The 11,864-nt window shown below is 37.8% G+C and overlaps 1 protein-coding gene across 1 annotated transcript; it reads right to left on the reverse strand.

Moving 5' to 3' along the window:
- Window positions 1–515: 515 nt before the first annotated feature.
- LOC121726853 (histone chaperone ASF1-like) lies at window positions 516–7,907 on the reverse strand. The gene is made up of 4 exons (XM_042114455.1): window positions 7,683–7,907; window positions 7,279–7,401; window positions 6,746–6,890; window positions 516–957 (listed from the first exon to the last, which is right to left on the reverse strand). Exons 1-4 carry the CDS (start codon window positions 7,806–7,808, stop codon window positions 770–772), a joined length of 582 nt encoding a protein of 193 aa, XP_041970389.1. The 5' UTR covers window positions 7,809–7,907; the 3' UTR covers window positions 516–769.
- Between the last annotated feature and the right edge of the window lie 3,957 nt (window positions 7,908–11,864).

The raw sequence follows: 11,864 nt of genomic DNA on the forward strand, positions 1-11,864 counted from the left end.
AAACATCATAAGTTGAATGTTCATTCAGTCAGCGCGCACGTGTCGACTTGATTACACCGGAGCGGATGCCTCATTGTGCAGTGTCTAATTGTAAAAACAGAAGTACAAAAGTGAATCGGTCAAAAGGAGATATTTCTTTCAATGGCCGCACGGGTAAGTTATTTATTCTAACTAAAAGCAAAGCAAAAATTGACACAAGCGATTCCTTAGCAACGCACGCGCGTCGCCGTTCTACCTTAATTTATTTCTGTGCAGTGGTACTATCATATTATGGAGTACACCAGCTAGATCAGCTGTACTCGATCTTTTTTTATAATTTATATGGACAAAAAACATGTTTTTAGTCTTGGATCACGGGCTGCAACCAAAAATTATTATTATTATTATATATTGTCATAACATGTTGGCAATAGGTTGTTCAAAAAAGTTATACCCTACGTTCATAATAAAGTTACACCTAATATTAGCTGGTCATGAATGCAGACATTTAGGGAATATAACTAGAAATGAATAGAGATTTTTTTAAATATTTATTACTTACGGTTACAGCTCAGAGGAGAATGCTACTAAACAGTTTGAATTTTGATTTTTTTTCATTTTCAATTTTTTTATTCAATTAATAATCTAAGCCTTAACATAAATCTAATCCAAAGTAAAACCTAATATAAGTTTTACATACTAATATTTCTTACAGCAATACTTAATCACAATAATATAACTGTATCGGCTTTAAGAAAAACTCAGAAGGAATCAGGTGAGTTGTGAACATTTAATTTTTAGCTTTCTTATTTTTAGCTGGTGTTTCAGTTTTTGTTGTCTGTTTACGTTTCATTGCCTTTACTGGCACATCGTCTTCTGCCTCCGAGGATTCCTCTTCTCCATTTTCCTCTTCTTCCTCCTCCTCTTCCTCACCTTCTGGTTCCTCTTCACTATCTTCTACATCATTCCCTTCCAACTCTATAGGAACAATCAACAAATAGAATAATGCAGAAACAAATGGGTTTGCAATTTAATAATCTTATATTATGTATAATGTACTTAGTACTTATTAGTAGTCACTAACTGAAGTTTTCATAATATTTGTATAGAAAAATAGCTGTCCCGGTGAACTTTGTGTCACGTAGAAACCTTCCCTGGACTTCAAGGATTATTTTAAGACTATAGTGTTGTTATGGAATGAAACAACACAAATGTGTTATTACTACGTTTATTGTCTTAATAAACAATGTCATACATTGAGCATATATGTAGCCTATTAGTGGTTCGTGGAATGGACTGCGGGGCTATCGCATTCCGTAACCTCCTAGCTGGCTTGTCCTGAGGGCTGCGGGGCTACCGCTCAGGTAAGCAGAGGCAACAGAGAGGACTGCGGGGCTATCGCACTCCGTGCCGTCTAGCGAACGACTGACTTGATGTTGGCTGCGCCGCTCCTTTTATACTCGTTTGTGACGTATGTAGTTGCATCCATCACGATGTAAACATTGATGGGCATCGATGTGTGCGTGTAGGCGAAACTTGTATTGTGTTTATTTGTTACATTCTCCCCCTCTGGTACTCTAAAGTCGTCCCGACAGAGTACCAGCATTGGGTTGCTTTCTTGGCCTTCCTCTTCGACGTATTGGGTATACAGGTTTAGTAGAGTTATTTCCTCTTGTTTCAAATTTCGTAATTGCGGAAGAATGGTATTTTCCGATGGATTGATTTGGAGCGTCTGGTTGTGCAATTTCATATGTAGTGTTTCCAAGTTTCTTCAGAATAATATAAGGACCATCCCGTCGTGGAGCAAACTTAGCTGAGAATTGCTTATCAGTACTACTTATGTGGTGTGATTGTACCAATACTAAATCACCAATTTTGTAACCGGGATCCTTTCTTCGTTTATTGTTTGATCTTTGACGACTTGCATCTTTGTTGCATTCAATATTTTCCTTAGCCAATTTCAAATCTTGAGCTAGTTGTTTTAGTTTTGGTGTTATCTCTGCTACAAAGTTTTCAGATTCTACTATCTCACTTAAGTCATGAGACAATTCATAAGGAGTTCTTAATTCTCTGCCAAATGTTAGATACGCGGGCGAAAAACATGTAGTTTGGCAACGAGCTGTGTTCATTGCAAATCTTATAGCAGGTAAAGTTAATGGCCAATTGTGATGTTTATCCTTAACCATAATTGCGATTTGCGTTTTCATGTCTCTATTTTTCCTTTCTACAACATTAGGTTCCGGATGATAAACTGGCGTGAATATTTGTTGGATTTCCAAGCAATAGGTAAGTTTTTGCATTATAGCTGATATGAATTGTACTCCATTATCGCAAATAATTTTTCTTGGTAGGCCATAACGAAGAAATATCTCATTAAGTAAAATTAAAGCACAACTTTCTGCAGTAGCTTCCTTTAATGGAAAGACTTCTATCCATCTTGAAGCAGTATCTTCTATTATTAAGATCCATGTCTCTCCTAATGGTCCTTTGGGTAACGGACCGAATAGGTCTACAGATAATACTTCAAATCTTTGGGAATTTGGAGTTGATAGATATAACCCAGCTGGTTTTAGATTTGAAGGTTTGTATTTTTGACATTCGATACAAGTTTTTACATACCTGATTACGTCTTTACGTAATCCTTTCCAGTAAAATTTATTGGTAATGCGTTGCACAGTTCGTTCGACTCCCATGTGACCGGCAGTTGGTGAGTCATGGAAGGATTTAAGAATATTAGGTATTTCATGTCGTGGAATAACCAATTTTGCACTATCGTCTTCTTGATCTGGTACGTACAGATACAATACACCTTTATGTAGTATATAACCTTTTTTTACAAACTCTTCATAGGATTTAGAATCTATTCCACAATCCAGGCTCTCTATTATTTCCTTCAGTGTACTATCTTTCATTTGTTCTTCCCTTAATTGTTTTTCACTTAATTTTGGTAATTCTATGCCAACTTGACATATATTGCAATCTTCACTGTGATTTTCACATGGCGGTCTTGATAACGTATCTGCTACTATATTGGTTCGTCCAGGGCTGTACTGAATTTTGAATTCATAAGGTTGTAACTGTAGTGCCCAACGTGCCAAACGTCCAGTGGGTGTTTTGAGATTCATTAACCATTTTAGAGGTTGATGATCAGTTATCGTTATAAACTGTGTTCCTTCTATGTAGCCACGAAATTTTGATATAGCCCATACTATGGCTAGTGCTTCCTTCTCTGTTACAGTATAGTTGCATTCAGCAGGAGTTAAAAGTCTACTTGCGTATTCTACAGGATGTTCGTCCTTTCCCTCCCCCTGCACCAAAGCTGCCCCTATAGCGTACTGACTAGCATCAGTTTTTATTATATAGGGTAGGTCAGCGCTAGCTTGTCTCAAAACGGGTGAAGTTGTTAAAGCTTCTTTTAATTTTGTAAATGCTTCTTCTTGCTCCTGTCCCCATTTCCAGCTAGTCTTTTTCTTCGTTAAATTAGTTAAAGGTTGAGATATTTGCGCAAAATTTTTAATAAATCTTCTGTACCATGAAGCTGTTTGTAGAAACGATATTAATTGTTTGAGGTTGTTAGGTGTTTGTAAATTCGCTATAGCAGATATTTTATCAGGATCTGCTTTGATTCCTTCTGGAACAATAAGATGCCCAAGGTATTTTACCGAAGAACATACGAAGTTGCATTTCTTCCTATTCGCACATAAGTTGTATTTTCTAAGTTTATTAAAAATTTCTCTTATATCTTCTGTGTGTTCATAAAAGTTATTTGATCTGATTATTAGATCATCTAGATATACCAATACACATTTCGCTTTTAATCCTTGTATGAATTTGTCCATTAATCTTTGAAATGTAGCGGGTGCATTTCGTAAACCAAATGGCATCCTTTTAACACGAAAGGTCCCAAATGGTGATATGAAGCATGTTTTATCATAATCTTGTGGATCTATGGCAATTTGCCAGTAACCTGATTTTAAATCGATTGTAGACATAAAAGGCATGGCTTTTGCCTGATGTAATAAGTCATCAATACGTGGTAGTGGATATCTATCTGGTTTTGTTATATTATTCAGTTGTCTGTAATCTACACATACTCGAACATCGTTATCACCTTTTGGTACTAATATTACAGGTGCAGACCAAGCAGAATCACACTCTTCTATAATGTCATTAGCTATCATTTCATCAAGTTTCTCTCGTAATTGTTGTTGTCTGGCAGGAGAGAGTCTATAAGGTTTAATGCTAATAGGATAATGATTTCCTGTCTCTATTCTATGTTGAGTAAAAGGAGTTGGTTTTTTATTCTTTTGAAAAATATCATAATATTCAGATAACAGATTATTAAAAATTATTCTTTCATCATGATTCAGTGAAGTACCTTCATTGGGACGTAAATAAATATCAACAGAATACAAAGATGTAGGATTTATTTTTAAATATTCTACACGAGGGTCAATAAATAAATTTTCTTCCGCTGGTTCACGTGGACGTATTGGTCGGGGTGGAGTGTCCAGCTTAACAATTTTCCACCTTGGTCGCTTCATATCTGGAGGAGAAGTTTCCGTGTCTTTTGTTGGCGTAATTGTCAGTGGAGACAACATATGATTCTTGTTGAACTCTTTTGCCCACTTAATAAATTCGGAAATGGGCTTGTTCCGCTCAATAATGTCACCATCATCTGTTTCCAGCGATAGACGCTTAGCGGCCTTTAACGGAATAGGCGTACTTGCTAATTGGAGGAAACTAAATAATTTATTTGGGTCGTCGATAAAACTCCAGTGACGTTGGGGTAAATTTAAGATGATTCCAGCAGCTTCCAGGAAATCAATTCCCAAGAGTGTGCGGTTGTCACTCGCTTCCGGGATTGCTGACAATTTTATGGGTAGTGAACGACCTCCAACAATAACATCTACAGTTGCCACGAACAAATTTGTTTGTCGTGTGGTGCCATCTGCAAGACTTAAAAGTGCACTTTCTTTTGCAAATGATACACCACTCTGCACCAAGTTCTTATACAATTGGGCACTGGCAATACTGGTCCGTGCAGCCGTGTCCAAAAATGCATATCCTTTTTGACCTTTAATAGTTATTTCTATTGTGGGGATTTTCGATTGGCTTTTTACAGCCGATTGCAATGAATAAAAAAAGACAGCTTCCGGAGGGGTCTCCTTATTTTTACAATTTTCGCAGTTACTGCGGAATACTCCCGGGGCACCACATCCGTAGCAAGTGATGGTCGGTTTTGGCTGAACCTTTACATCCGCCATCCTCTTCCTGCAGACTTCAAACAGATGTCCTTTTTTCCCACAATATGTGCATCTTGTAAAACCCTTACGGACACTTCCATTTTTTGAAGCTTCTTCAACCTCCTTTGAAAGGCTTTCTAAATGTCTTCCGCGCTCCAGTAGATCTGCAAACGTTTTTATTTCGGACCTCGGAATTTCCTTTTTATAATTTATGGCCAATAGTCCGTATATAAAATCTAATTGTTCCTCCTCTTTGTGCCTTTTTGATGGAAGCTGTGACAGTAAAGCACGCTTCTCACAAAGGAAAGAATCGATTTTCTCATTTGTTTGCTTCTTCGAGAATAGCTCAAGATATACCTCGTGTGGTTGCATCTTAGGTGCAAATGAACTTTTTATTGCTTCAAGGGCTTGGTTCCACTTTTTGATGTCGCCTTTTACTCCGCTCCACCAAGTAGCAGCAGGTCCCGTAAGCAGTAATGTAAGTCCTTCGAGAGCGTCTTCGTCGGAAATCTTTTCAATTTTCTTATAAATAGAAATATTTGTTACAAATTCTTCAACTTTATTATAGCACCGTTCGCCGTGAAAACGTGATGAGCACTGAGCGAAGCTTTTGTTTGTCTCGGTCTTATCAGTAAGCTTGGTCATTAGTGCCGTAAATTGTTCTGTCGACATTATTATCATTTCAGATTTCTTTTCAGTCATTGTTTATTATTGTTTTTACGTTGGGCGCCAATATAGTGTTGTTATGGAATGAAACAACACAAATGTGTTATTACTACGTTTATTGTCTTAATAAACAATGTCATACATTGAGCATATATGTAGCCTATTAGTGGTTCGTGGAATGGACTGCGGGGCTATCGCATTCCGTAACCTCCTAGCTGGCTTGTCCTGAGGGCTGCGGGGCTACCGCTCAGGTAAGCAGAGGCAACAGAGAGGACTGCGGGGCTATCGCACTCCGTGCCGTCTAGCGAACGACTGACTTGATGTTGGCTGCGCCGCTCCTTTTATACTCGTTTGTGACGTATGTAGTTGCATCCATCACGATGTAAACATTGATGGGCATCGATGTGTGCGTGTAGGCGAAACTTGTATTGTGTTTATTTGTTACAAGACTAAAATTAACAGAATCGGTTCAGCCATTATCAATTTATAGCGTTACTAACACAATTGGAAATCCATTTTTATATAATACTAGCTGTCCCGGTGAACTTCGTGTCACTTTAAAACCTTCCCTGGACTTCTACAAATATTTTAAGACTAAAATCAGCCCAATCCGTTCAGCCGTTTTTGAGTTTTAGCGCGACTAACACATTTGAAAATCCATTTTTATATATAAGATAATATAGATATGCATCAAACTTCAATGTCTAACTTCAAATCTATTTTGTTACAAAGATTATCATACTATGTGTTATGAATTTTGCACTGCACATAATATAATTATATACTTCATTGTTGATAAATACAAATAGTGATTATTCAAAATATATAAACAATATCAGTAACAAATAACATACCATCTTCAGACTGCGGCTCCTCCTTGACTTGGGCTTCCTCCTTCACAATAGTCTCTATGTTATCTATTGCCTCAAATGGAATACCAAAGTTCATTACTGAGTGCACAGCCAACTGCACTACTGGCTTAGGGGGCTTGGTGTCCATCTTGAAAATAGAACAAAGAGTTAAGCGCTTATTCCACTTATCCTGGCTAGGAAGTCCTAGCTAGGATCCTAAAAAATTTAGTCAAGTGGAATAACATTTAGAAAGCTAGGATCCTAGCTAGGTTAGGATCCTAGCTAGGATCCTAGCTTTCTAAATGTTATTCCACTTGACTAATTTTTTTAGGATCCTAGCTAGGACTTCCTAGCTAGGATAAGTGGAATAAGCACTTTACATATTGGCCATAAAATTATTATAATAATACTAATAATGCTAAACCACAAAATGTTTACAAAAAATAAACTAACATTCATTAAGCCAACAAATATGACATGAACTCTGTCTAAAAGATGTTTTTTTTAAATATTGGGTGTTGTTTCAAGTTACTAACCATATAGCCATTTTTAATGTAGTTCTCTCTGAGGCCCTGGGTATCTTTGATCAGCTTGACAAACTGATGGCATTGCTGCAATCGTTTGTGACAAAGAAAGCACATAGGAGTTTCATCATGTATCTGAAATAGGTAAGTAAATTTAATATAAAATTTTCTTTCATAAACAAATAAAAACTTTTTATGCAAATATTTTTCTTTATTTAAAGTTGATCCATCTCTTTCTGTTACCTCTTCACATCCGAACCACTGAACCGATTTTGCTGTAATTTGGTATGGAGATACTTTAGGTCCCGGGAAAGGCATTGGATACCTTATATCCCGAAAAATGTGCGGTTGCGGTGCGCAACGGATTAGGGGCGTCATCTAGTATGTAATAAAAGGATTATCTGCAGATGACTTACGCTACTGCTTATTAATTTCTCGTAAAGTGGTTGCAACGGTGTGTGAAGAATATCAATCGTTCGCCTGTTATTTGCAAGGCAGAGGCGGCAAGAACTTATATACTTGAATCCCGCCTCTTGCTTCATGCTTAGCACTGAAACCGAGTTATTTCAATACACTATAGAAACACAGAAATTTTGATTTTGTTTCAAAAATACCGTAAATTGCCGTGAATCACAAAATACAAGATGACCACAGATTACTAGGATATATTTCACAGATTACTAGATATATTTGTAGACAAGATGACCACAGATTACTAGTATATAATAAGATGACGCAAACTGACTTGGACAAAATACAAATGACATCCTCCATCGTCATGAAACATCAATGATCAATGACATTGATTTTTTTTCTTCTTATTATGCCACTTCGGCTATCCTCTCATCTGTCAAGCGCCCAAAATGGGCGCTAAAAAAATATAAGCTAGCTTATTATATTTTATATTATAATAAATAATATAATAAAGATAATATACCTAGCGGAATAGAGAAACAAAGGCCTGAACAAGAGAGATGTCACCATATATAAAGTATATATGGTGACATCTCTCTTGCTCATGTAGTCTTACCCTGTCATCGCGTGGCCATTTTGTGCTTATTTTCATACAAGTAGTGTGCGTTTATTTTCTTGAATATTTCTATTTGTCGATTATTTCGAAGCACATTATGATACAGGAAAGAAAGTCAATTAGTTCATAATATCGATTAACTATAGTGTAAGTGATGACAATCCGTAAACACACGTAAAAAGCTTTGCAATTTTTATAGCCAAATTATTAATTGATGTGACATTTTTAGCACTAATGCCTTATATTGCACGAGTAAGGGATTAATAAACTTATAAATTATCTTTTTAGCTTACAAAAATACCGATTGAAAAGCCCAAAAAACGTTCAAAACTTACGTATTTCATGATAATTCTTTGACCACTCTTATGGTTTATTATTTAGCGGAACCACAAAACTCAACAATATCTAGCATTAAATGTTCAATAGAAACTTTTATTAACACTTTTATTACATGAAATATGCAGACCGACTCCTTTGTTATGTCCTAGTAAGTAGGACATAACATTACACGCTTTTGACGCTTGTACACCGATAAAAGGCTCTCTCCAGTCTATAGTACCTAAATGGATGTCACTACCAGGAACACTGCGTGGTAAAAAGAGACGTGTGATATAGGGTTGCTGAGGATTCCTCTTCCGCTTCCTCATAATGAGGAAGTTCCGCAATATTTTGGGTTCCTCAACCGTTACCGCATCCTCATAAATAAAAATAAAAAATCCTCTTCCGCTATCGCTTCCTCAAAATTTAAGAGGAATTTATGAGGAATTTCACTGCGCATGCGCGTCGCGTATCCAATCATGGCAATGCACACGCCAGAGCCAGAGAATTGTATTATTTACTCATCTTTTTTTGTGTGCGTGTGTTGTGTATGTTTTTTTTTTCTATTGCTGAAGGCAGGTCATCTATTGTGACTCCTTCGCATTAGAGTACCGTCCCCAACCCAATGCTGCTCATAAATTGAATGATGTGGTTAGGGTTGGTGCCACGAATTTCCTCTGTGGATGAGTATTCGTAGCGACCAAGGTGCCTGTTTCTGCTCTGTAGTAGAGCAGGACAGTCAAGGAGAAGGTGTATAGGTGTCTCATCCTCCTCCTCGTAGAATCTGAAAGTCGTTAAGCTACTAACACCTATTCTGTTAAGGTGCTTATTGAGCTTGCAGTGCCCAGTTAGGCTTCTGGTAAGGATTCTTAATTGATTTCTACCCATGGTTAGCACTATTTCTGACAGTTTCTTGTTAAAGCCAGGAATTAGTGCCTTGGAGTGTTCAAGGCCAAAGGCTCAACCCATTGCTTTCTGCTTAGTTCGCGAACGCATTCCTCGAGCACTTGCTTTGTAGTACTGACAGATATTCCGCAGACCGGTTCTGGGCCATATATGAGACTCTCGGCCCCAAGCCTAGCCAGTTCATCTGCGGTTTCGTTGCCGGGGACGTTACTGTGGCCCGGGACCCATACTAGGTGTATTTTATTGTCCCTTCCTAGCATGTTCAACGTCTCAATGCATTCCAGAACCAATTTCGACGAAACTTCTGCAGCAGTCAGTACTTTGAGTGCAGCTTGACTATCAGAGAGATAAAAATATTTTTGTTAACTAGTGCCATCTCTAGGCTTTCTAGTAAGCAACCGATGATTGCGAAGACCTCAGCCTGAAACACGGTCGCAAACTCCCCCAAACTGGCATGTTTGCCTCTTGGTGGCTTGCCCCCGTAGAATCCGGCTCCCGCACGGTTCTTTCCTTGATCCATCCGTGAAACAAACTATATCGCTAGGGCGAATATCAATTGGGATATTTCCTTCCCAGTCTTGGCAGGTACAAGAACCTGATATTGCTTCGAAAATCTATGCACCTTGATCATGGCATCTGATGGCATGTCCATGATGGGTGATTCACGAAGAGACTGTTCCAGCTGTCTAAATGGGGTGGAGGCCTAATTCATCCTGCCCGCCGTCCTGGCCCTGAGAGCCGCCTTTCTGGCCTCCATCTGAACAAGCAGAGGAAGCGGAGTTAGGTTGATCAGAGCCTCGAGGGAAGCGGTGGGTATTGACGAAAGCGCACCTGTGATTATTAGGCATGCCAGTCTCTGGACGCTGCTCAGATTCTTACGACAATTTACTTGTTCAGCCTTTTTTGCCACACTACGCAGTCGTATGTGGTAATCGGTCTCACTACGACTGTATAAAGCCATTGTATATGTTACTGAACTCCTCCTTAATTGCTGGACCAATTTTTCTCACACACACAATAGTGTGTGTGAGAATGGCTTAGATTCATAGTTTGGTCCACTGGAAAATGCCCTTTTAATTAATTTTTGTGTAATGTATGTACCTAGTTATGTACAGACAGGACAAAGACAAATGGGTTGGGTCCGCTAGTATTTATAATTTCCTATCATCCTCTTCCTCATCCGCATCCTCTTCCTCAAAAAATATCCTCTTCCTCATCCGCATCTTCTAAATTTGCGCGTGAAAATTCTTCTTCCTCCTCCTCTTCCTCATAATCACTTCCTCAACAACCCTAGTGTGATACATGACACATGTATCACACTAGGGTTGTTGAGGATCATGCTTGTATAAGTTATACACTTACACAAGCATGATTGAACATGATTTCTATGAGATTATATACACACAAACTAATTACACGTATTTTTACACACAGATGAAACCATAGACATAATATAATTATGTCTATGGATGAAACCAATTTCGGTTCGTTTGACAGCTCGAGATTGTTGCTCTATTCCGCTAGGTATATTAACTTTATGGCTTATATTGTTTCTCTCCTTGTTACATTTCTTACAACGTAAACAATAAAACAGAGATGCAAATAAAATGCCGCTAATGAGAGTAATTAGAAATTGATTTTTTTTCGAAAATGGCGTGACAGTTAATAAGCTACTATTTATCCATGGCCAGTGTCAAGTATATTGTGGCGGGTAATGTACAGATAGTGTCTTGGTAACATTAAACTTTTTTATACAACGCAAACCAAAATAAAAAGCAAACATTATTCACAATATTTTATTACAAATATAATAAGTACCATATAACCAATACCAATAAGTTGATTCCTATGCAATTGACAGACCAACGTTATTTGGTCGAATATGTCAATTCAATGTTAATTGTGATCTGTCAGCTGGGTTTGACGTAACGCAACCAAACTACTTAGGTCCCCGATTTGCATAGGAATCAACTTCTTTGATAGTACATCGAACATACATTGTCACAAGATATAATCATTTAATTCGGAATTTACAGCTGTCATCAATTTTCATTGTTAGCAACACATGAAAATATCAGTAATTTTTCGTTTACTAAGGGCCTATTTCACCACTTCCTGATAAGTGACGAATAAGGGTAGCCACTCTGAGGTATCCACCAATTAACTTGACAGATCAGATGATATGGAGAATCTGTCAAAAAAGTTGTGAATAGCCTATTCGTCACTTTATCAGAAAGTGATAAAACAGTTCCTTAAACTCGATTCATGAGTGACAAATATTTTATTTGTGCTTTCGAGCGCGGAATGGTTACTTGAGATCGATTGCCAACTAGTTTTGACGAGG

The sequence above is a fragment of the Aricia agestis genome, chromosome 5 (genome assembly GCF_905147365.1).
Source record: "Aricia agestis chromosome 5, ilAriAges1.1, whole genome shotgun sequence".
Classification (NCBI taxonomy): domain Eukaryota; kingdom Metazoa; phylum Arthropoda; class Insecta; order Lepidoptera; family Lycaenidae; genus Aricia; species Aricia agestis.